Source organism: Canis lupus, chromosome 6 (assembly GCF_048164855.1).
Source record: "Canis lupus baileyi chromosome 6, mCanLup2.hap1, whole genome shotgun sequence".
In the NCBI taxonomy this organism is placed as follows: domain Eukaryota; kingdom Metazoa; phylum Chordata; class Mammalia; order Carnivora; family Canidae; genus Canis; species Canis lupus.
In genome coordinates, this window is record NC_132843.1 from 42,290,002 (window position 1) to 42,317,172 (window position 27,171).

The window sequence follows — 27,171 nt, forward strand, 5'->3', positions numbered from 1 at the left end:
CTCAGAAGGCAGGCATGACTTCAGAAACCAGGGTGTCTTCAGAAGGCAACCTGGCTGTGTATCCTCTTAACAAGCTCAGCCTGAACTTGTCATAAGCAAGTGTACACTTGACAAGCCACATGCAGGGACCCGGGACGGTCACTATGGTGGTCACAGGAAGATGAAGTGCACAAGAAAACACTGATGGAAGTCCTAACAAGTTGCTCTAGATCACACTTTACCAAGTAAGAGAAGTACAAACTGCACTAACAGACAAGGCAGAAGCATCAGAGTCCTGAACACCTAGTGCTTGCGTGGAATGCGATCCTCGAAAATAAAACCACACTATCCCAACTGAAGCAGAGTGTTTATTTAAAAGTGAAGAGATGTACTTCAAGCTGATTTCCCCAAAGAATAGTATGTCCCCCTTTGGAATAGTAAAACAGTCATGCCTTTGTAAGGACAGAGTTCTAGACACTCCAAATCCATTCACGGAAAAAATACCATCAGTTACTCTTAAGGCATTAAATATACTTAAGAGCTGTTTATAGATCACATCTTAGTCCAAATTAGGAGGACTGTAGGTTACATTTTTTAAAAATGTATGTATGTGTCTTTTGGCCTTCAGCAGACAAGACACTTTAAATAACTTGATCTGTATGCCAAGAGAACCTGCTAGGAAAGACAAGCATTGTCACTAACTTTGGTTCTGTCAAATTTATTTATATAATCCAGAAATCAAGAGTTTAAAGTGTTCTGAGAAAACATTAAGTCCCACCCACAGTGGTGAAAGAAGAAACAGAAAGCCAAGGACCTGGATGCAGGGAGAGTGTTTACTTGATACAGAATCAAAAGGGGCTGCCTCTAGAGAACCAAGAGCCATGTTAAGGACTCTGCACTTTGTTCTAAAAACAGCAGAAAGCTCCCAGAAGACTACGTGGTGCCCACAACAGCAGGAGTGCAAAATCAACAGAAGGTCTGTCCTAAGTAGTACTTAGAGAAGAGATGAGAAACTCACTTCCTGGGAATTAATGTTACTTATCCAGTCAATATCCTCAAATTGGGTATGTATAATTCTGAGGCCTACATATATGAAGACTAGTGACTCTAAATCTGAGTAAGAAAAAGTAACTATTTGTGTTTAGTACAGCATTACCACAGTAAAGATCAGGATGTTATTTGCAAAGGAAACTCCTTACTATAAATGTATCTCTTCCTACGTGAACAACACTGTCATAACCAAATGCCCCTGAAAATTTCCAGAAAACAGTAGCCATTTGTTTTCTGGTGTGCATTTTCTCAGAAATTGCAAAAGCCTGCAGAAATAGCAGGTCTATCTTATAAGGACTATTTCCAGTGTCTGCCCATGATCAGCACACTGTTTGCTTACTACACCTCACAACTGCCACTCTGTACCCCCTCTGTACCACTCGTGAGGTTCACGCTGCCCTGCAGACATTTCTGACCATGTCGGTCTACTCTATCCAGTCAGTAGGCCCTCTAGGTCCACGATTCTGAATTACTTGCTTCTGTTTCTTTCATAGAGTGTAACATGGCACCTTAGTAAGATTATAAATAATTCAGTACCCTTTTCTTCTTTTAGATTACGAGACCACCTACCTCTTAGGAATTTTCTATGGATTAAGGAAACAATATCCTTTATATATATGATACTGATTTCAAGGATACCACTGTTTAATACCATCTTCAAAAGATTGATTAGAATTTTTCTGTCTTGGGATGCCTGGGTGGCTCAGCGATTGAGCGTCTGCCTTCGGCTTGGCTCAGGGCATGATCCCATGGTCCCAGGATCGAGTCCCACATCGGGCTCCCTGAGTGGAGCCTGCTTCTCCCTCTGCCTGTGTCTCTGCCTCTCTCTCTCTGTCTCTCATGGATAAATAAATAAAATCTTTAAAAAAAAAAAAAAAGGAATTTTTCTGTCTTGTCTAGAACATAAAAATAGAAGTGCCCAATGTTCACTTGGAGGCACCACTGTATATGTGCTCTTTGCTGGATACAAACACACAAAAGCCCACAAAACACCACAATTCAGCTGTAAGAACGCCTGGGCAGACGTGGCTGCCATTGTGATGTTGTGATTGGTCTCACCAAAGAAGTAGTTCCATCAATCTGGTTCTCATCATCAATGAAGAACAAGATAGATTCCACTCTATTAGAGCGTCTCCCTACTCCCTACATCCTTAATTAAAGATGGAAAGGTCCTACAAAACAGGTATCGGGGGATCCCTGGGTGGCTCAGTGGTTTAGCACCTGCCTTCGGCCCAGGGCGTGATCCTGGAGTCCCGGGATCAGGCTCCCTGCATGGAGCCTGCTTCTCCCTCTGCCTGTGTGTCTGCCTCTCTCTCTCTCTCTCTCTCTCTGTGTGTGTGTGTCTCTCATGCATAAATAAATAAAATCTTAAAAAGAAAAAAAAAAAAAAAACAGGTATCAGAATGTGACACCCAGCAAATGCTCCTCCCACTTATAGGCAAAAAAGTGATTAAAATTCAGGAATACAAGTAAAGTAACTGTATATAAATTACTATTCTCATGCAGTAAAACATGCAAATAAGGATGGCATCCTCAGATCACTGCAGCGCCATTAATTAAATTTTAAGCTAACTTTAAAATAAGCTGAGAAATGTCATCCCCAGCTAGACCTGCATTAGACAATACCTTACAAGATGCCCACTGCCAGAGAAGCAGAGAAACAAGAATGAGAGTCAGGAAGAATATAGTGTCTGTCTGACAACTTCAGGCTCAGGTCACCTTCTCTAAGACCATGACATGTAGATTAATCACAAAAATCTTATCTGTCTCTTTTGCTCATTCAGTCACACCAATCTTGGAGCAGGACAAGATTTCCTAAGGCCGCCCCCTAAGACTAAAGCCATGCCCATGAACAATGCAGTATAAGACCTGAGTTATAGCCACACTGAAAAGCAGCTTTCCTCAAACAGCTAGTGATCTGGAACTTAAAAGTCTAGAAGCAACTATTTTAAAGTTTATTTATTATAAATCATAATTCCCATTTTATGAATATATAACTCATCTATTAGAACATAATTGTGAAAATCCCAAGAGAAGTCACAACTGTACCAATGAGAAACCAAAAGAATGCGAACTTCTAAGAGGCAGAGCTAAAACAGCAACAGTGGTCACCAGTGTTGGATACAAGATGGTTTCAAATCTCATCACTGGGAAATTTTTATCCATGCAGCATGAAATAAGGCTACCAGACCTCCACGCTCCCTGTCACTGACAGGATGAGCAGGACAGGAATGATGTCTGTACTCTGTCTACTCCTCCACCATGCCCAGCCCCCAGGAAGTCCTCTTGCTGGGAAGGAGAGAAGAACACTGGAAGAAAGGCTTCTCTGTTAGAAGCAAAGCTGGGCTTATCTTAGAGAAACAGAATCTTACACTAAGGAGATAGAAAATACGGAATCATCAATTCTCATCTGGAGACGATCTTATCCAGTAGACAAGAGTCCTTTGCTAGGCTGCCTGGAAAGGATAAAAGCCACTGGAATTCTCTTCTCAGTCAAGAGTCTCCATGATGATCGATGAAGGCAGTCATCCTCAAGGGTCCTGGTCATGGGCCCCTCACACTTTTCAACATCATTAAAGACCCTCAACAGCTCTTGTTTAGGTGAATCATGGCTACTGTTATTTTCTGTATTAAATAAACAATATCTACCAGTTTTAATTTCTAGTAATTCATTTTAAAAAATAACAAAAATTATTGTAACAATTACTCTCCAAAACAAAAATTATTTCCCAAATAAAAAATAGTATCCAGGATAACAAGGTTTTATATTTTTACAAATCTCTTCAATGTTTGGCTTAGAACACAGCTGGATTGTTTTATTTACTTTTGCATTCAGTATGCTGCAGTACCTTGTTTTGGCTGAAGTGTAAGAAGGAAAAAAGAGTGCCTTACAGACCTCCTGAAACAGTCTAGGAGAGGGACCTCAAGGTTTCCTGGAGCACATTTTTCAAACCCTGAGTTAGAGCTTTCAACTCAAGATTTCTAATGCTACACATGGTTTAGCCCAGAGAAAATGAGAATATGGAGAAAAATCAGGTGGAGACCCCAATCCAGGGATGACATCAATCCCTCCCAATGATGAGGGGATGATGAGGGCATCTACAAATGAGTGGTAGCTACAAGGTAAACGTTCATTCAAACTGTCCCCCTAGTGACCAAGAACTAGATATGGAGTCATTCCAATTATTACTCATTATAAATGCTGGAGGACAGGGCTGTAGTGAACAATCGAGAAAGAAGGATGTGATACCTCGGTACTTATCATCTGCACTAATCCACAGTCACTTTTAGTCCCAGAACTTCAGGTAGTTCCTGCAGGTGAATGGGAGACCAGAAAGCAGAGGCAAAAAGGAAGGCCAAGGGACAGAACCCACGAGAGGCAGCCTTCCCAGGGAATGTGCCTCTGGTGCACCCACTGAAAGGGCACCTATGTTCCATCCTGAGGAGAACAGAGATGTATCACCCAAATCACTTTCCAGATGCACTCAGTCCCCCCAGGAAGCCCAGCTGAGAAATGTGGACACACAGGTTAGAAACTGAGGCCTGGTGGTACAGCAGGCAGAGCACAGGAAACAGAAGTCTATCTCAGCAGCGCCTGACCTGTTGCACAGCTGGAAACCCTTTTATTACTTTAACGAGTACCCCCACCCCCGGGACTAGATGTTTGGAGGGCACCCATCCAGAGAACCTTCTTTCACAACTAATTAAATCAGATATGCAACTGGTCATGTTTTCAAATCAGGTAATGGGACTATTTAAACTTTTCTTATCAGTATCTTGGCACAGTCACAAAATCACAAAAGATCCAAAAATTCCTAAAATGTCAACAAGTCAATCAGAACTTCTTTCTCATCGGTTTTAGATTAAGTATCTCTACAAAGAGCTGGTAAATTTTAGTTCCAAGCAAAAAAGCTTAATATGGAATTAGTGGTTTTAGCAACCCTATCACTGGGATGTGTGGTATACAACAGTGTTCTTTTAGCTTTCTAAAACCCAGGAGATTATCTCACAACTTCAGTTGTTTTATAGGAGTCTCGTAGGTAACAAACTGAAAATCACTGCTCTAATATGAAAGGAATCATCTCCTATAGTAAAGGACATTCGCATGTAACACTCATGCAAACTGTCAATACGTTACTAAGCGAGAGGTGACGTCTGGGTGGCTCAGTTGGTTGGGCTTCCTGCTCTTGGTTTCGGCTCAGGTCATGATCTTGGGGTTGTAGGATCGAGCCCCATGTCAGGCTCTGAGCTCACCAAGGAGTCATTTGCTTGGGACTCTCTCTCTCTCTCCCTTGGCTCCTCCCCCCTTCCCTTGTATGTGTGCATGTGCATGATCTCTCCCTCTATTATAATAAATAAATCAATCTTTAAAAAAAAATTTACTAAACTTGGGGCTGAATAGATTTGCTAATTTCATTTTAAAGTCTGAAAAGAAATTTGCCCCTACTGTAAGCTACCTGAAGACAATATTGTGACTATATACCCTTTTTTTCTGAAACCTGGACTTAGGTTCACAATAAAAATCAACTTCATGCTGAACTATGTTTTCGTGTTCGCCTTTTTCTCCCAATCTTAGGACTGTCTTTACCTAACAGTCGTACCACAGCATGATGCTGCAGACACGGTGTTCTCCCCAGATGTCTGCCACTGTTGTGGAAAAGAAGTAGCCAGAATTCTTCCATAATGAAACAGCACCTAAGGGGGCGAGGCACTAGAACAATATCGGCTTCCTGCAAGCTCACCTGACTCTCACTACAATCTCTTTCCCGCTTCTATTTTCCCCTCTATTCTCATGATTTCTGTCTCTACTAGGCAATTTCATACTTATTCCCCCGCCTCCAGCAGCTCCCTTTTCAAACTACTGCCAGCTTTCTGAAGTACAGCTCTGTTCCCATTATTCCAGCTGCTTGAACACTCACACTGTAACGGTCACCAGTGGCTCTTAAAGGCCCTTCCTCATCAGACCTACCTTCTGACTTTCTCCCTGCCAGGACAAAACCAGCCCCTGCTCAGCAAACACCGTTCATTCTTTACCCTTCCGTTCTCCCTGTGCCTACATTTCATTCACCTTTCAAACTCCGCTCACAAAGCCACCCCATCAACACCTGCCCAGTTGCTCTAGTGAAAAGAAACCTCATTCCCCCTCAGGCAGGATTTTATCTACACCTCAGCAATGACCTCCCCTTTTTGGGACAATGGGTATGTCTTATCTCTTTGAGGATGAGATGGATGAGATGGGAGTCTAATTTCCTCCTGGATTTAGATGCACCCATATGATGAATGAAATAACTAATTTCCTAAGAGAAAAAAAAACTAACAAGACAGATCTCCACCAGGGAGCAAAGACAAGGAAAAAGCTAGAGAAAAATCAGTCTCCTTATCACTTCTTATTCCTCAAAGTCAATTAATCCACACAGCAGAATCTTCCAGGTATTTATAAATATTAGCATTCAAAAATAACATTTTATAGTTTAAAATACTGTCTTCATCTCATTTAATTCCTGTAATGATATCTTAACCTATTCTCCAAAGAAAACCACTTCAGAGAAGGCACCCTGCCACCAGAAGAAGGGTCAGCCTCTGCCTCCAATGGTGTTTTCCACTAAATCACTTTGAAAGACCTTGAAATTTTATTCAAAGACATAAAACAAAAAGTAAATAAAAGATCTCTTCTTTCCTATTTTCTCACCCTAAAGTGATTTCCCTCAAAAGTGTCTTAAAAGTGCCTGGAAGATGTTGATTTGAAAAAGCAAAGCAACGGCCTGAGGGCCAGAAGACCCAACCCCAGTTGTGGCTCCCACTGTGGGTAAGACTCAAGTGCCAATTTTTGTAACTGGAAACTGGGGTCACCGCTCCTGCAGATCCACCTCCCATTCCTGTGAAAACTGTGAATTTAGAAGTTGGGGAAAGTACGGGAGAGGTTAATTTAAAAGTGAAGCACTATGTGAGCATACACACAAAAACACTGTCCCACCCACCTGACCCCAAACCTGTCACTCCCTGCATCCTGAAGAGCAGCGGACATCTCACTGTTTCAAAAGGTTACTTCAGTAAAGTAAGTTGATTGACAAAAAGTGAAAAATACTGTCCAAGATGACCTTTGGGATTCTTTCAAGGTCCAATTTCATAGGATATTATGAGGGCATTAATAAAGTGCTCCAAATGCAGCATGTCCAGGACCAAACGCATGTCCCTGTGCCCAGAACCGCACCCCCTCCTCTCCTTCTATGGCTAATGTCATTTCACCAGGGGCCCAGACAGACACATCTGTAATCACCATACAGCACCTGTGCCTCCTTCCTGGCCTGTCCATCACAGCCCACCGACAGATCCTAAATGCCATCTTACGCAGCAGTCTGGCTATACGCCCCAGGGCTGGTCCCGTGACCTTCTTGTAAGAGAAGGAAGATACCACCCCCTGATTCTGCGGGGTTGTTGTAAAGATCTTTAGTTAGACGCCTGGGTGGCTCAGTGGTTCAGTGTCTGCCTTTGGGTCGGGGCGTGATCCCAGGGTCCCAGGATCAAGTCCTGCATTGGGTTCTCCTTGAGGAGCCTGCTTTTCCCTCTGCTGATGTCTCTGCCTCTCTCTGTGTGTCTCTCATGAATAAATAAAATCTTAAAAAAAAAAAATTTAGTAATACACATGCCAAGGACTTGGCACATGGCAGGCACCTAATAAACAGATTATTTCTGCCTCTGCCTCAGATAGGCTTTAAGGACAAAATGGGGACCTGGATAGAAGGCCCAGAACAATGTCCTCAAGGATACAGCAGCAGGAAGTAAAAGTGTCACCTCCTCCTCTGCTTCTCACCTTGCTGTGACTGTTTCATTTCAGGGCACCACCTATCTTCCCCACGGCATCACACCCTAACCTGGCCATACCTGGGCCCCATGCTCACCCGCCCATCACGATCAACCTAAAGCACGGACCTGGTCACATAAATGCGCACCTGGCACCCTTCACAGGCTGTGTCCCACTGACCCTGCACAGGGCCATGCACAGCCCTCAGCAGGATACCACGCTCTTCCCAACCTTCCCCACCTTTTCTCTTGGAATTTCTCTCCTCCGTAAATTCTCATGCCCAGGCCACAACACAGCCTCTCTGTTGTCTCCCAATGGTTCCCATCCCATCTAGAATGTTCTTCTACCGCTGCCAAGGCCTACGCTTTCTCCAAGATATGTCTCCAGCGTCATCTGCTCTTCGAATCTCCCTTGGACCCCAGAGTTTTCTTTGTGCGGACCCCACTCATAGCATCTCACACATTGTATCCTAATGTGCTGATCTTGTTTCCCGTAGCCGAAAGCCCGGAGGGCAAGGGACAGGCCTCATCCTGTTAGCATTATTCCTCATGCCTGACACAGAACCTATGCTCAAAACACACTTGATGACATCTATGATACAACCACAATATTGGTCTCGTGACTCCTGCGATCTGCAGGGCTGAAAAATAAATGTCTCTATTACCTTAAGGTATTTCTAGAAACTTTTTGAGGTTTCTAAAATCCAATTAATTCTAAAACATATCTCAAAAAGATTTTAAAATGGTGAGATAAAATTCATATAAATGCTCATATGAAAGGTGTATCAGATCAAGTTTCCAGCAAAAAAAAAAAAAAAAATTTAATGGAATCTCTATAAAACTATTTTTAAAATCTAAAATTTTTAAACATGAGATCTCTGTGTTCTCATCTTCAATAGCTATAAAATAAAATCAAGCAAAAGCAGTCTTAGTTAATGGTATAATATTTTAAGGTTTTCTTCTACAAAGGTATGCTTAATCTTGATTGAGAAGAACAAAAGCAGAATATACTTCCTGGCTATGCAGGAAAAAGTGAATTTAAAAAATTATTTCCTATTTTCAAATGCCCTGAACCTTTCACAAAAACAGTGTGCAAATTTACCTCCACTAATCATCGCAAGGACTAACTTTATATTTTATGTAATCCACAACTATTACCTGCAAACCTGCTATAAATGTACCTGACAAACAACACAGAAATAAAAATATCAGTCTGGATAATACCATCTGAAAGTAAGTGTTTAAGTTGAGTCTAACCTTAGAGAAAGGGAAGAGATAAACTGTAGCATTTGGTATAAAAGAAGGAAGGCTAACCCAACTCTTTTTTTAAGAATGTTAGAACATGTGATTTGTGTTTTTTAAATTCCAAATATAACTCGCTGTATTTAGCACCTCCTGTACTTTCCAGTATATTAGATAATTGCACACCAAGTTAAAAACAAAATAAAGGAAAACATTCCTGCCACCCTCCCTTTTCATAAAAGAGATGGAAATTTCACATGCACAGAGTACCTTATAAAGGTCAGTATGAACAGCCCCAAAGAAAGTGGTTTTTTGTCCATTAAAAAAATATTTGGAGGGCTTAGAGAACTCAGGGACAAGGGAGAGGGGAAAGGAGAACCATGCAATTATGGGTTTTGGCAAAACGAATGGGCTGGTACCTTCAGCCCCTGCTCTGGAAAGCTGCATGGTGCCTCAGTGGCTCTGGGCCCTGACCCTCCCACAAATCAGAATGGCACCACAGTTTGTCTGAATGCACTAAGGTTCTATAGGAGATTTTGTTTGAACAAGGCTGTGCATAACTTTAAAAAGCCTAAAATCACTCAGAAGAATAAACCAACGTTCAGTGAATAATACTGATATTAATAGCTAAAAAATAACAAAATGAACAGAAGTATTCAATATGGAAAAATAGTTTTAAAACATGGCAAACCATTAAGCAGCAGGAAAGACTACTGTCTGCAGTCACTTTACCTTTAGAAATGTTTGTTTCTGTGGCTTCTGATCAGAGGTTTACTGGGTATATTGTTTGCTTAGGGAGGGGACATGCCAGTGAACTTTTTTCAAGGTGGTTTTGGCAGGGAAGACAATAGATGGTTTCAGCAAGGAACTGGCTGTGAACCCAAAGCAAACAGCTGTGGAAGGGGAAGGCATGCTCAGGATGAGAGGTGACATTATTGGGTTTGTTTAAGCAGCCAAGTCAAGTCCACTAAGTGATCCTGGGGTGGGGGACACAACCATCCTACTGTGGAGACCTACAGAGAAAATGACACTCTTCTGGATTCTTCTGATTCTTCACCTCCTGCGCCTCTATTTCCAAGCCAGTTAGTGCCATCAAAGATCAGAAATTAGAGTCTAGCTACAGTTAATTATGAAGAAAGTCATTATCTAAATACATCAACCATTCCACATGCTTTCTTTTCTCTGATGAAACTGCTACAAAACCAAGTGGCAGGGCCATGGTGCAGGGAGATGGTTACAATGGGCCCACCTGTTCTGCCACTATCCTCCTCCCCTTGGCCCATGGCACGAAAGGCTTGTTGTGACCCTGAACAGAACAAAATTTCACAATCATCTAAGAAGAATCTATTGAATTTGTCTGCCTTATCAAAATGTTCACAATTATAGTGAGATGGTGGGCAATTTTTCCATTTGCCAAACTTTCTAGAATGTGGAAATTATAAGAGAATGTAACTGAGTCTCTCCACACTAAGACTCATCAATTTCAAAAGACAAAGATCAGAAGGGAAAACATTAGTGTTTACATTCTGAAAGCAAACTACAGGACTCCACACTTAAAAACAATCTTTTCCATTTGGTTAAAAACAAATAGATGACAAGATGAAAAACAATCGTCTAGTTTCTAACATCCACAGACACTCTTTTGAAGGTTTAGAAATAAAAATGCTATTTTGCTTCAAACATGCAGAAGCCAAATGTCACTGTCCTAAACACACCCACTACACTTTGGGACTTTAATTATTCATTATGCAGCTGGCCTCTTTACAGAATAAGAGCCACAATCCTAGTTTCTCCCCTACAGTGAGACCACAATGAGGGGACATTCTATCCCTGCAGCAGAAGGCTGACAAGAGACCAATGCGTGGCCACTCAATCTACACCCAAGACTATGCACACCCAAGGGCTTTCCTGTGCTACGTTCTGGACTTACTGAAGCTCCAGAGGTTTATCTTCTCAAAACAGATAAGATGTAAGAGCTATGTCCCAATTATTTATAAAAAATCTTAATTTCCTCAAAAGACCTCCTATCAATCATCTTATAGGCATAAAAAGGTGGTTTTGGCAAGATTCCAAAATGTCGTCTTGCTCTGAAATTTCTATCTGAAATAGACTAATCTATGGGCTAGATGCTTCAATGCTTCTTAGAATAAGTCATGGTATAAATAAAACTTGACATATCTATAACAAGCTTTGAAACTGTACCTTCAACAAAGTATCAAAAATTAATCTGTCTCTCCTCTTAAGATACATAAATAAATTTTGCTTCTGGCACATTTATATCATCAACATCACTACTAAGTATACAACAAAGGCAAAAGTAATCGTATTTACATTGTTTTACATATAACACTTATTTTTAGGATATAAAATCTATCTCCCCAAAGAGATAACCACACATCGGTATATTTCATTTTCGATTTTGTGAACCAAAGCTAAATCACATCTCTGAGACATACACAATTTTAAACCCTGGGTTTTTAAACAGTACAATTATTTCCACTTCTCTTTTTCACTACCACACAGTATCAGAAGGGATGCAATTCATGGCGCATACCACCTGAGGGCACTCCTAAAATCTTTAAACAACTTTCAGAATCAAGGTCTCTTCTGTGCAAGGATGAAGGAAACCCAGTCCTACATGAAGTTCATGGGCTTGGAAGTGACTTAAAAAACATATTTCGGAAAGCATGTGTTTCTTCATATAAAGGTGAGATGACGATAAATACACAATTTCTATCCACTGCATATTCTCTGAGGTTCACATCCATGCAATAAAAGCTAAGGTTCTAGAGTAGGAGGATCATAACCATCTTCAAAGGAGAAGGTTAAAAACTTACTGACTAACCAATCTTGTAAGATTATCCTTCTAAACTGTATGTCTATCATCAAGAAACCAAAGTTCACACTTCTGAGGGAAACAACAGAAATTTAAGAATTACTTCAAACATTATTTCACATACACATACACAGGGCACTTGAGTTGGAAGAAACAAGTAAACCAAGATACCGTACCTGTTTCCTGTGAATTCAACACCTCTAAGGCATGCATCATGGCACTTGCGAAGACATTGGCATCCTCCTTGCTGCCAAAGTTGAGGCCATACACCTGTCTGGCATCTCGCCACTGGTGGAAGGTCTGTGTAGCCTGATTGTACTTCAACCCCTTAGGGATGGCGCAATTTATCACCACCTGAAAGACAGTGATTCCTCACAGAGTCAACCTAATACTTGGCAGAACCAACAAATCCTGATAGGATGTACTTAAACCTGTTCCGCCCAGATCTTGGCCAAAAAAAAAAAAAAAAAAGTTAAAAATCATTCTCTTGGGTAAAGTCAGTCAAGTCAGTCAGCAGAAATAACAGTCTGATGATGGAAGGTAAGGTGTCTGATGTTACAAAGATCTGGCCATAACCAGAAATCTATACCCTCATTAAAAATCTATACCCTCATTAAATATATCTTAACATGCTTATCGAAATATTAATTCAGAAAGCATATAAAACATAAACAGTGAACAGTCCCACGTAGCCAAATCCTGATCAAGAAATAAGAATGTCAACACCAGAAACTTCCTTCATAAGTCCTCCGCCTCCCCAAAGGTACTAGCTACAGTTCTAGCATCACAGATTAGTTCTGCGGGTCTCCAAATTTTATGTAAAGCAGAGTTACACAGTACATACTGTGACATGCCCACTCTATCCTTCACAACTGTTTATGGGAGTCAGCTATTCACCACACACAGCTGTGGTTGATTCTTTTTCAGTGCTCTGTGGTATTCCATCATAGTAATCACACTTATTTACCCATCCTCCTATTAATGAACATTTGGATTACTTGCAGTTTGGGGCTATTAAAAATAGTGATGCTATGAACATCCTACTAAATGTCTTCTGCTACACATGGGCACCCACTCTGTTGGTCATACACCCACAAGTGGAGTTGTCACGGGCCAAAGACATACTTGACTTTAGCAGAAAACTCCAAGTAGCTTTCCAAATTGGTTCTGTCAATTTTCACTCCCATGGCAGCATACAACAGCTCTCCTACTTGTACGTACAATGCAACATTATGACTGGAATTGTCGGCCTTTATTTGAACACTCCTGATAGGTATGAATATACCACTGTGGTTCCACTCCATGTATCCCTGATTACTAATGAGGTTTAATCCCTTTGCGTGTTTTAATGGCTATGTGGATACCTTCTTTTACAAATAGGTGCTTAAATCAAATCTCTTGCCCAATTTTTCTCTACTGATCTGGAAAAGTCCTTTATATATTCCAGACAGGACCCCACTGCTGGTTATCTGGGCTGGAAATACCTTCTCCCCGGGTGCAGCCCACCTTTTCACTCCCTGAATGGGATCTTCTGATGAATACAAGTTCTCAACTTTTATTCAGTCCAAAGCAGCAATCTTTTCTTTTCAGTTAATGCTTTTAATAACTTGTCGAAGAAGAGCTTCTCAATTCCAAGACCATGAAAATATTATCCCACGTTATTTTAGGAGCTTTACTGTTTTACTTTCACAGTTACATCTCCAATCCACATAGAAAGCTTGCCTTTGGTGTGAAACAAGGTTCAAGTTTCCTTTTTCTTCCAATATGGCTATCCAATCAATCCAGCACTATCAATTGTACTGCAGGCTTACTTTTTTCATAAATCAAGTGTTTAAATGGTTTGGTTTTGTTCTATTCATCAATATGCCTAGGTCTGACCCAACATCACAGCATCTTAATTGCTGCAGCTTTATCCTGAGCCTTGGAGTATGTCCTCCTTACTCTGGTGGTCTTCACTACTGCTGTGGCTGCCCTCCATCCTTTGTGCATAGCTACAGTTTCATATTAATTCTGCATGACTTACACAATCTGCCTGTGTCTGCTTTTCACTGGAGGGTTGAGTCCATTTATTATGTTTCATGTAAATTATATAAAATTCGGGTCTAAATCCATCTCACCTTCTTTTAGAGTGTATTCTTATTACCCTCCTACTAGCTAGCTCGTTGTACATGCTTTCGATGGCCTAGAGAGTACAAGAGGTATCAGTACCTCACTGTCACTTTTCTATGACAGATGATCATTTAGGATTTGCCCACATTTACACCTGTTGCTCTTTATTCCTTCCACCCCCTCCAAACTTCTGCTGGGATCATTTCTGATTCTGAGGGACACATTTCAGAATTTCAATTTCTTCCAATGTAGATCTCCTTGTGATGAATTCTCTCCATTTTTCTCAGAAAATGCCTTTAATTCACCTTCATTTTTGAAGAGGATTTTTATTCTGTACGGTCACTCGTTTTCTTTCAAGCCCACTCCTTCTCAGCTTTTGCTGTTTCTATGGAGAAGTTGGAAGTTGGCTGACCATCCACTGTAGCATCTTCAAGTCGTCCTGTCTTCCCTGGCTGCTTGAGGGTCTCTAGCTCCATTTAATGGGCAGGGACTTTGTATGATGGGTTTCTATATGGCTTTCTCTGTGTTTATCCCACTTAAGGTTTTCAGCATTTCTGAGCTGGTGTTTCATTGCCTCCTCAGTTTTTCTTCTTCCTTCTTTCTTCCTTTCCTCTAGACCTCCAAGTACACATGTATATTATACTTTCCCTATGTCTTTTTTTTTTTTTTTGGATTTTATTTATTCATGAGCGACACAGAGAGACAGGCAGACACAGGCAGACAGAGAAGCAGGCTCCACGAAGGGAGCCCAATGTGGGACTTGATCCCAGGATTCCAGGATCATGCCCTGAGCTGAAGGCAGAGCACAACCACTGAGCTACCCCGGCATCCCTCCCTATGTCTTTCTCTCAATTCTCTTCACCTCTTTCACCCCTCCACCCCTTCCCTCTGGCAATTTATTCTCTGGATTTAGGAGTCTATTTCTGTTTTCTGTTTTGTTTAGATTCCACGTGTTAAATGAAATCATATGGTATTTGTCTTTTATTTCATTTAGTATTATATCCTTCGGATCCATCTAGTGTTGTTGCAGATGGCAAGGTTTCATTCTTTATTATGGCTGAGTAATATTCTATTGTGTACACACACCACATCTTTATTCACTTGTTTATCAGCAAACACTTGGTTTACTTCCACAGTTTGTCTATTGTAAATATTGTTGCAATAAATGTAGGGGTGCATATACCTTCTGGAATTGTTTCCCTTTGTTTTTTATACGTCCATATTTTTCTGTCTTAGAATATCTTAGCTTCAATCTGAATATTTTCTTTTGAGAGAGACTCTCAAGCAGACTCCAACTCAGAGTGGAGTGTGACACAGGGCTCAATCTCACGATCCTAAGATCATGATCTGAGGGGAAATCAAAAGCAGATCCTTAACCAAATGATACCCACCCAGGCGCCCCTGAATATTTTCTTCTCCCCTGCATTCCATTTACTGCTTCTCTTTAGCTGTTCCTAGTCTGCTTAAAACCTACCACCAAACTGGTAATGGAGCACTTAGTCTTCAATTCTGAAATTTCCATGTGGTTCTTTTTCCAAGTTTCCATTCTCTGCTGAAATTCTCAACCTTGTGTTATTTCCTTGAATATATCAAGCATAGTTATTCTAAAGTTAATTCTGAATTCCCCGTGGGTCTGTTCTGTTACCGCTCCTCTTACCTCCTCATGGGCCTATTGATTTTTATTTCCTGTCAGATGCCATATATGTGGACAGCTGTATGGAAATTGTGAAGCCTACAATGATGTTTTATTTTTCCAAAGAAGATTCACATTTGCTTCTGGCAAGCAGCTAGGGAAATTAACAATCTGAAATCAACTTAATCCAAGAGTGAATGAAGTGATTAAAGGCTGGATGTCAGTTCCCGTAAAGACTAGCCTTGGTCTAAGGCAAACCTCTTCCCAGGGGATGGGGCTTTGGGTTCCCAAATGACAGCCTGGGGATGGCCAAGAAAACCCTCCCTTATTAGCAGACCCTAACTCTTAGTTCTTGTTTTGCTAGTCCCAGGAGTCTGCCAAAAGCTCTGCTCAGTCCCCTCTTTCAAAACTGGGGTGTGGGGGCACCTGAGTGGCTCAGTGGTTGGGCGTCTGCCTTCGGCTCGGGGCATGATCCCAGGATCCAGGATCGAGTCCCACATCGGGCTCCTTGCAGGGAGCCTGCTTCTCCCTCTGCCTGTGTCTCTGCCTCTCTCTCCGTGTGTATTTCATGAATAAATAAATAAACTCTTAAAAAAAAAAAAAAACTGGGGTGTGCCTCTAGGTAAACAGAGGTCTGAAGCTGGGCTCACTTCTGTGGTTCTCTTTTCTTTCAGATCATGGACCTGTAACTCTTGTCATGTAGGCACTCCAAACACTTTCTTCTTCTTACTATTCTGTCCAATCGTGTTAGTTCTCAGGGAACAGCTGTCTATATTACCTTATCCACCAATACCCAAATTTGGAATTCTTTTTAAAATACGATAACCTCTTAAAGACATTATGCCAGACACAAACTTGATAAATACTGTCTGACTCTACTTATCTGAAATACCTCAATAATCAAATTCATTTAAAAAGGTGACGGGGAGCACCTAGGTGGCTCAGTGATTGAGTGTCTGCCTTTGGCTCAGGTCATGATCCCAGGGTCCTGGGATAGGGTACCACATCAGGCTCCCCGCAGGGAGTCTGCTTCTCCCTCTGCCTATGTCTCTGCTTCTCTATGTATCTCATGAATTAGTAAATAAAATCGTAAAAAAAAAAAAAGAATGGAGATTCTCAAGGACCAAGGAAGAGGAAACAGAGACTTAGTATTTAATGAGTTCAGAGTGTCTGTGTAGGAGGATGAAAACATCCTGGAGATGAATAGTGGTGACAGTTGCACACCAACGTGAGTGTACTTCGTGCCACTGAACTGTACACTTAAACATGGGTAAAATGGACAGTCTTATGTTGTAATATTTTACAATTTAAAAAATGATGGCTTCTTGTCATGTGGTGTTTCTACATGTTGGGGTGGGAGCCACAAGTTATTACTGGGAAATTATAAGCCCCATTTTAAAGTGGATCTATATCCCTGCTTGGCAAAAATTCTGAAAAGGTCAAGCAAAGACCAAAGAGCCACATTCAGTTTTTCAATTGTTCAGCAACAGAATGTTAGAAAAGAGGAGGAAAATGTTACTAAACTAGTTTTATGGGACATGAGAGTGCTGCCTTTGGCTCAGGTCATGATCTCAGGGTCCTGGGATCATGCCCCATATCGGGCACCCTGCTCAGAGGGGAGTCTGCTGCTCCCTCTGCCCCTTCCCCCAATTGATGCTCATGCTCTCTCTCTCAAGTAAAATATTTTTTTAAAAAAACTTTTTGTGAAAAAATATTTTTCTGAAACTATTTACATTTTTTTAAAAGATTTTATTTATTTGAGAGAGAGAGAAAGAGAGAGTGAAACAGAGTATAAGCAGGGGAGAGGGAGAAGTAGACTCCCAGACCAGGAGGGACTTCAACATGGGGCTCAATCCCAGAACCCTGGGATCATGACCTGAGCAGAAGGCAAAGGCTTCACCAATTGAGCCATCCAGGCGCCCCCACCACCCTCCCCTCCCACCACCATTTATACTTTCAACTCCTTCTTTGAGCCCCACACCATTGGCTGGAAATAAATTCCTTAAACATTCAATCTGCTACTTACATAGTATTTCACATTTTTGTTTGTCCTAAATTTACTTTAGATTCCCAAATCTAGTTATCTGGAAGGTCAAAAGACTTAATGCATGTTCATAATTTAAAGTCGTATCTATATTTTTGTGCAATTAGCTCTAAATCCCCACCCAAATTCAAGCCTCCTAAAAGGGGGAAAGGGTGGGAAGGTGTACCTCTACCTAGCTCTGCCACACAGAACATACTGACTGCACTTGCAAAGCACTACTTCAATGCACTATTTTACAAGTCCTTCTGTAATTCTAGACAACTTTCAGTAAGAATTTAATAGATCCTTACCTGATGGTCCTGAATCTTCCTGCCCACCACTCGGAAGGTGTTGTTGCCTGTATGGTGATATATATGAACTCTGCTGAACCCAGTTGAGCCACCAGCTGGCACCCACTTCTTGTTGGCATCATCATAAACCATCACAGCAGCTCTTGCCTGACAGATACTCTGTTCGCTGTAAAAAACAAAATAGGCAAACTTGAGATATTTAAAATATGCTAAGTTTCCCATACAGCTATACGAACCAGAGTTAGCCAACAATCAGTGCTTTACTGGCTGTTAGAACAACAGTGAATAAGAAAGAAGCTTCCTGTCTTTATGCGTAGAGTCTAATGGGGAGAAGAGACCAAAAATGAAACATAATGAGGGACCAGGGGAGGTCAGGACTCGTGAATAGCACTTAGACAAGCAACACAAGAAATGTTTTCTAATTCTTTTTTTTTTTTTAATTTTTTATTTATTTATGATAGTCACACAGAGAGAGAGAGAGAGGCAGAGACACAGGCAGAGGGAGAAGCAGGCTCCACGCACCGGGAGCCCGACGTGGGATTCGATCCCGGGTCTCCAGGATCACGCCCTGGGCCAAAGGCAGGCGCCAAACCGCTGCGCCACCCAGGGATCCCAATGTTTTCTAATCGAATACACGGAGTATCTATATGCTCATGAAACTGAACAGAACTTCAAGTATAAATTAACCATCATTTATTCAACTGTATATATGTTTATAATACTGGTGAACTGGGATTACCCACTCTTTACTGGCAAGATTATTTTTATCATCAGGCTTGCTTCAAGGTTTACAAAACAAATTCTGATAAGCTCTATCTGTACCTTGAAATATGGAGTGGCCACTATCAATCACAGAATGGCAATGTGATTAAGTGCCTGATTCCACTTGGGCAAGACAACATCCTATATACTAAATTTCTTCATTTAAAAATGAGGGCAGCTCCGGTGGCCCAGCGGTTTAGCACCACCTTTGGCCCAGGGTGTGATCCTGGAGACCCGGGGTCAAGTCCCACATTGAGCTCCCTGCATGCAGACTGCTTCTCTCTCTGCCTGTGTCTCTGCCTCTCTCTCTGTGTCTCTCATGAATAAATAGATAAAATCTTTAAAAAATAAAAAAAATAAATTTCTTCATTTAAAAATCAGAAAATAAAAACGAGATAATTTCTAAAGAATTTTCTAGATTTTAAATTCTAACCTTCCTAGACAAATATTAAAGAAAAGACTAATTTCTATGATAGAATCTTTAAATCTCAGCTTTGTTTAAATTGTTATCAAGTAAGACTGAGATACAGGAATAAATAAAATGTAGAAATGATCTTAATTTCATATTAAGTAGTAGGATCATCTTTTAAATATTCTATACTACCCGGGGCGGGGGGGGGGATTGATCTGAATTTTATTACTTCATACCATAGCTTATTTTTGAAAGAATCAAATACCAAGAGCAAGCAACAGAAGAAAACAGATTCATTATACTGACCCAACAAATATAACTCAATCTACACATCAAAGACCAATCTGATGTTTAAAGCAGAAGTTAATGGAGATGCCTCTACGCAGCTCATCCAATCTCATTCTTAACAAAAGCACTGCTCATCTACCAATTTCTGCCTCAAAGATTTTCAACAGTTAATCATGTGGGATCTTGGCCAATATACTCAAAAACAAAAAGTCACTTTCAGACCCTCCCCTCTTATGCTCTGCCCCATCTCTCGACAGCCTGTGATTTGCTCTTGTCATGTGACTTGGCGACAGACTATCAGGACAGACCCACAGGAGTCCCAAGCACTGGACAACAAAGGTCACTTCAGAACAGCAAGGTAAATCATTATTTCTAATTTTCCATCAGAGAAACTATAAAAATAACTCATAACAATATCTGTGTAGCACAAACACTGAAATAGAATGATACTTGTCTAAATTTTTATGTTGCACTGCAATTTCTTGGTAAACTAGTTCTGGATATAACAAGTTAATGACAAAAGCTTGAATTATTTCTAAATGCCTGATTAAAGAGAGCATTTGTCAGCACAGAAGTTAAAATCTCTTCATCATTCACAACAGAAACAGTTGTGAAGTGACAGCATTTACAGGACCCCACACAAAGATTATGTGAAACAAGCTATGGCAAAGTGCCCCTCACATATATAATCCAAGAAAGAAATCTACTACTAGTCACCAATAACAAAACAGTATTTTCCATTTTCAAAAAAAAATAGTATTTTTGGACATGTTTCCTAAGATTCAAAATACCACGTCTCCTCCAGAAGTCCCAGTGGGATCATAGAAGCCACGGCAATAAACCCCCATTTGCTGTAAATTAAGTCATTTCAAGACTAAAGCAAAACGAAAATAAACCTTTTTAAAATATACAGAAATTTTTAATATGTATAGGAAATCTAAAACCAAGAGAGCTAGATACAGTGTCCCCACTTCTTCCTCCATTTTTCTCCCCCACTGCTCAAGTGGGCTACTGGAGACATTCCAAACAATGAAGCACAGTTAACTCAACATCGTTAACCCTTGATTAATCAAGATCTATGCAAATTACTTAGCAATCAATATCTGGTCACTTCCATTTTCCTGGGAAACTTATAACCACAGAAGCAAAGACAAATGGACCTATCCACGCAGCCAAGAGAGGACAAAAATGCAAAATTAGTTGACTAGTTTTCTAAGGAAGATGAAAAGAAATCTTCAAAATGAGATGCTAAAAATACAAATCCAGCTCTAAACATAGCCAAAAAGCACAAAGAGAAGCTAGAATTAAAGAGAAGAAAAGTAACATGTCTGTGTGGCAAGCTGTGAGGGACAGGTTTTTCCCAAGCAACTCTGTTGTCCTAGATGCCACAGAGCACCCAAAGTCACAGTAAGGCCCAGGCAAGACAGGACAGCACTGACCACTGGGATTCTCAGTGACAAATGCAAAACAATTCCTTCCAATTCCATTCCACAGTATGGGAGAACCTCTCTTTTCTAGACAGCTGTGTTGTAATAAAAATTACTTGGTCTTTGCCCCCGCTCCAGGCACCAGAGCTCCTAAAACCCCTGGACTTATCTGGGCAGTGAGGGTGTTGTTGGTGTGCTAATGAGTGGCTCTATGCTTCAAAATGGGAGCTAGCTGTCAGAAATACCAGGCCATGCTCTATTAGAAGGTTGAAATTTTCGGTTCCACCCTACCCCCCACCTCTGGGGAGTAAAGAAGGCCCAGAGATAAGGTTCACACAGCAAAGGGCAATAATGTCCTCCATCATGCCTACATAATGAACCCTCCATAAAACACCCCAATGAGCTCACACCTCAGGGCTGGCAGGGTGGGAAGCAGTAGAGGGCATGGAAGCTCTGAGCTTGCCCCATTCTTTGCACTACACATATTTTTCACCTGGCTGTTCCTAAATTACATCCTTTATTGAAAACAAACAAAAATACTAATAGTAAGCAAAGCAGTTTACTGAGTTCTAGGAGTTGCTCTAGCAAATTACTGAACCTGAAGGGAGGCGGTGGGAAGCATCAAATGTGAGTAGCCTGAGTTCCCCTGTTGTCAGCTGGTTCCTGAAGTGGGGCCAGTCCCAAAGGACTGAGCCCTTAATCTGTGGCATCTACGCTAACGCCAGATAGTGTCAGAAATGAAATGAACTGCACACCTAGTTGGTACTGGAAAACAGAACTGGTGGTTGATGTAAGAAAACCACATATATACCAACTCTGATTATAGGTGTGCATAAAATAGGCCAGTAGCACTCAGTTTTGGATTTCATAAATCCACAGACTTCAAACATAAGCTGCATGAATCAATATGGAATTGGTCGACAAGATTTTGGTCTACTTGCCAGGGAGGAAGGGTAGAGGGAGGAAACACCACAACAACTTACTAAAATGAGGATACTTGGGAACTTAAATATCTCAAAATAAAAATCGTGTCATGTAACAACGTAAACATAACTAGCTTTCTCTACAGAGGCTATTTTTCCATCTCTCCCTGGTCCAGTGAAATACTTCAAGTAAGACTGGCCTCAGGCACAAGAGAGCTTCCTGAACGCCGGGGTGCACAAGCAATAGAGCAAGCAGAGAAACAGCCCACAGGTTCTTCTGATAACAATTTCCAGCTTTCTCTAGGATTTTGGGCTAAAAAAGTCAAAGGGTGAGTTTCCAAATTGCTGAAATTATATACATATGCGCAGGGTTTCAGGGAAAAGTCAAATGGAAGGCAGGCAAGATTTAAGCATCACAGCTACTAAAGAGTCAAAAAGAAACAAAAGATTTTTAAGAAAATGAAGATCTAACAAGCACAGCAGAGACAAAAATGTTAGGATCCTCCTAACAGCCTTCTATCTGCATTATAATAAGCCTCAAAAATAAACAGCTAGTCAGAGTCTTCAACATTCGGAGTCTGTAAAGGAACTACACACAAGATTAAATTAGTAAATTACTAAACTATCGTTTTGTGAAGATCGAGCAGTAAATGAGTTTCATTTTATGATCAAATACTGTTGGTATACATAGTTGATTATAGCTCATCTTCCCGATATTAATTTTGATGACTGACTGATCACAACACAGAGCCTAACCTGCAGTAAACTACCCAGGTCTATACGACAACCTCTGCTATACTACCAACCACTTACAGAAGGAGAATTTGCATTTTGTCTGTTGTGATACAGAGTCATTCCATGAATAAAGATGTAATTCAGAAGATAAAATATTAAAATAACATTACACAAGAAAGCTGGGAATTTTAAAGATAGGATTTCTGTCTTATGCTCTGATGTCAATTTTTTTTTTTTTTGCTCAAGCCTGCACTTTTATAACATTTTTGAAGAGTCTTAGAGTATAAATGTTAGATTTTAACTCAATTCCACAAATGTTGCTCACACCTACTGTGCACAACTCCTGGTGCACAGAGTCACAGGGAACTAGGTCATCTCAGTTATAAAAGATAATGTACCCCAACTGGAATAATAAAATGCATTTTTCCCAAATAGGAAGAAAACAATAAAAAAGCATGTCCTGTATGGTGGTGTTAAGCACTACAGAATCACAAATAGAGTCTTTTTTGCTCAGTTCCCCACTTAAAGATCCAAGCACCCTGCAAACCCATGGATCACTCCAGAACCTTCCCTACCCTCATCTGCCCAGGCCCTCAACTAAATCACCACAGCCTGCCAATTCTACTTCCTCACACCTTCATAAACTCATTCATTCCCTTTACTTCACAGTGCTCAGAAGCTCTGGGCCCTCCCTAGTTTTTAACTAATTATTTCAGCAATCTAACTGGTATTTCTGACTCCAATCTTCCTCTATTCTCTCCTCCAATACTTCTGGAGGGATTTTTTTTTTTTTTAAACAGACTCTTTTTTAAAAGATTTTATTTATTTACTCATGAGAGACACAGAGAGAGAGAGAGAGAGAGAGAGAGAGGCAGAGACACAGGCAGAGGGAGAAGCAGGCTCCATGCAGGGAGCCTGACGTGGGACTTGATCCCAGGTCTCCAGGATCACGCCCTGGACTGAAGGCAACGCTAAATCGCTGAGCCACTCGGGCTGCCCTGGAGGGATATTTTTCTAAGTCAAATCTGATCATGTCAGTCTTCGGGTTAAGACATTCCAAAGATTCCTTTCAGGATAGATTCTGGCTTCCTAACACAGCAGACAACGTCCACTCTCTTTAATATCCTTTCTTTCCTTCAAATACTTTTGAAGCATGTAATGCATGCCAAGGCACCATTCCAGCATCCTAGTGCTTGGGGCACATCAGTGTTCAAACCAGTCCAAACCCCCAACACCACAGTAACAACTTAGCCATACTTGTCGAGAATGTCCACACCCCTGCACTTGCCTTTCCCTCCACCCATCTGCACATTTTCTCTTCCCAAATACCTTCTGCCTCATAATTAGCTGTCCCTCAAATTTTAGACACAAGTGTCACATCATCTTCAAAGTTTTTCCTGCCCCCACCCCCAACAGAACTCATTCTCTGTATTGTCACAACAAGCTATGCCTATCACCTCTCCACTAGCATCGTGGAGATTTGTCAAAGTGGTGAGAGACAGTAACTGCAAAAAGTAAAAAAAATTCTGCAGTAAGAGGAGAACCCAAAAATATGCTGGGGAAAGCCCCCTTTTCTGACTTGCAATGCCCAAAGGGACAACCTATCATTAGCACCCAAAAGCTACTCCATGCTGTGCCCCAGCAGCTGGCCAGTGTGCTCATCAAGAGTCAGCTTTGCTTGTGACAGAGTGTATTCACTCTAACTGTACTTGTCTTACAGTTCTGCAATTTTTAAAACGGATATTGTGTGAATATACAGAAATTCTATGAAATTAGGTTCAATGTTTTGGAAAGTTTCTCTCAAGGTCTAAGTCACTAAAGAGTTATGAGCCATGTACATAGGGGGAGAGGCTCGCCCAGGGAAAAAAAAATCCCACACAACCTTGCTAAGATTCAGAAGGAAAGGGGCAGCTGGTGGCTCAAGTAGTCAAGTGTCTGCTTTCGGCTCAGGTCATGATCCCGAGGTCCTGGGATTGAGTCCCACATTGGGTTCCCTGCAGGGAGCCTACTCCTCCCTCTGCCCGTGTCTGCCTCTCTCTCTGTGTGTCTCTCATGAATAAATAAAATCTTAAAAATAAAATAAAATAAAAACTCAGAGGGAAAGCTGCCTGCTAGTAACAGGTGCCGCTGTGACACGAGGAACACAGGAAAGACATGACTGCTGACACAGAAACACAAGGAAGGGCAGCAGACAATCTGTTTTCTGCTGTTTTCTGCAAGGCAGGAAAATCATCTGGGAGGCAGCAACTCCAGATACAGAGAAAGGCAAAATTTCCCATAAGGACCACACAGGAGTAGACCACTCTTCTAAGGAATACTAAGGCTAAAAAGTGAAAACATCAATGTTTCACTACTAACCTCTTTATCCTGCAACGTCTATATTCATGTGTGAAATACAAATGCAATATAGTATAATAACTGATCCAGTCACCAAAGAAAATGATCAGTCTATCTAAAGCAAAACAGTGTGTTTTAGAAAATGTTTTAGCAAATCTGGTGGGTTATCCTGCAGGATGAAAAACATCTCTTAAATGAGGAGAAATCATTGGGTTGGATAAAATGTAGAAAAAGCACCTTGAGGAAACACTTACTGCATGCAGTCATGAGTGCTCGGGAATAAAGAGGGCATCTCTATAAAAATCTGTATGTGCCATGTGGCTTTAATTATGACCACCTTGCACTTGAGTAAGTATAGGATCTGCACAATCCTATAAATGTGAAGAAGAACCCGGCTCTGTCCACAACGTATCTGGAGAGAGATGAGTGATACAGAAAATGAAAAGGCACAGCTCTGGAATGCTCAGAACCACAAGAGAGGAGGAAGCAAGGACAGGAGTTAGAGGATTCTATGGAAAGAGAAGAAAATCAAGTCCTACAGGGCAGGAAGTAACAAGCAGCAGGACGGGAAAGACCCCAGATGGGAACTGACTCAGGATGAACACACGAAAGGAGACCCAGCCTCACTGCGAAGGACTGCAGGCAAATTCAAGCCCTCCTACCTTTCCTGGGGTACACAAGAAGCCTACTACCAACAGTAAAGCAAATGTTAATTTATTTTCTAAAAACTGTTCTTTAGATTTTTCTAAAAATTAAAACCAACTGCTTCAGGAGACTGCTCTACAACTATCCATAGATAAATATTTTTTAAATATTTAAAAATGTTTTAACATATTACCTGCAAGCACAAAAATCCTAATAAAATCAAGGAAGGAAAATATACTAATGGGTTACTATCTGTAGTATCTACTATACAGACTGACACATCCCCTCTTAAAGTCAAGGTCATAAAGAATCCAAATCACTTTACATCATCAAAGATTTAAAACCCAAAGACAATTCAGTGACATAGGTCATTAATGACTGAGCCAGTGTTGAGAAAATGACACTATTAAAGATGTGAATTATGAATACAACACATAGTATCACACACTATTCCATGGGCTTTTTCCTTTAGTGATTCATTGATCTATTTATCAACCTTATTTGGTAGGTATTTGCCAATATCCCCACTATACAGAGAGGAAGTTGAGACAGTGGGAGAAGGGATTCAGAGCAGCCAGTCAGCTTCAGAGTAAGGACTCATGACAACTCTACCTGAGTAACTATCAATTATATTAGTTCCACAAAACTACCTCCTCAAAGTTTTCCACTATTTCCACATTATTCTCATGCTATACTTAATTTGAAGGGAAGGGAACCTGTATATGATGGACTCTTGAACAAAAAAGGTTTCAATTGTGTGTGGATTTCTGATAGACACAGTGCCGTTGGCAGTCCTGTGTTTTCCTTATGCTTTCCTCAACATTTCCTTCTTTCCAGCTTACTTTATTATAAGAATACAGCGTATAATACATAGAACATACAAAATACATGCTAATCAACAGTTCATGTTGTCGGTAAGGCTTCCAGACAACAGGCTTTTAGTAATTAAGTTTTTTTGGAGTCAAAAGTTATATACGGATTTTTGACTGCATGAGGGTTCAGCACCCCTAACCCCCATGATGTTCAAGGTCAACTGTACATTCAATGGAATATTAGTCTTAAAAAGGAAGTAAATCCCGACACCTGCTATAACATGGATGAATCCTGAGGACATTATACTGAGTAAAATAAACAAGACAGAACAAATACTGCGTGATTCCATTTACGTGAGGCACCCAGAGCAGTCAAATTCAGACACAAAGAACAGCGGTTGCCAGGGGCTGAGGGTGGGACGGGTGAGGAGTGATTTAATGGGTTGAGTTTCAGTTTGGGATGATGACAAAGTTCTGGAGATGGATGGCAGTGATGTTTACACAATCATGTGAATGTACTTAAGGCCACTGTACACCAAAAAATGACTGTACACCAAGAAATGACTAAAATGGTAAATTTAGTTATGCATATTTTGCCATAATGAAAAATATATGTAATAGCTTTAAATATTAAGAAAATACTTTTGTCCATCAAAGAATAAAACTATATTTATTAATCTTACTTGCTTTTGGTTAAAGGTTACATCTTAACACAAGTTTTAAGAAATTGGGCAGCCCAGGTGGCTCAGCGGTTTAGCACTGCCTTCAGCCCAGGGTGGTGTGATCCTGGAGACCCGGGATCGAGTCCCATGTCGGGCTCCCTGCATGGAGCCTGTTTCTCCCTCT

The 27,171-nt window shown here is 40.8% G+C and overlaps 1 protein-coding gene across 21 annotated transcripts in view; it reads right to left on the reverse strand.

Annotated features, from left to right (window-relative positions):
- ENAH (ENAH actin regulator) overlaps positions 1-27,171 on the reverse strand; it is a 145,303-nt gene that overhangs the window by 53,332 nt on the left and 64,800 nt on the right. For all 21 annotated transcript variants that reach the window (XM_072830159.1, XM_072830162.1, XM_072830163.1 and 18 more), the window contains exons 2-3: positions 17,985-18,150; positions 12,085-12,262 (exon numbers count right to left, since the gene is read on the reverse strand). In XM_072830159.1, the coding sequence (XP_072686260.1) occupies positions 12,085-12,262; positions 17,985-18,150 (344 nt within the window). The remainder of the gene's footprint in view (positions 1-12,084; positions 12,263-17,984; positions 18,151-27,171) is intronic.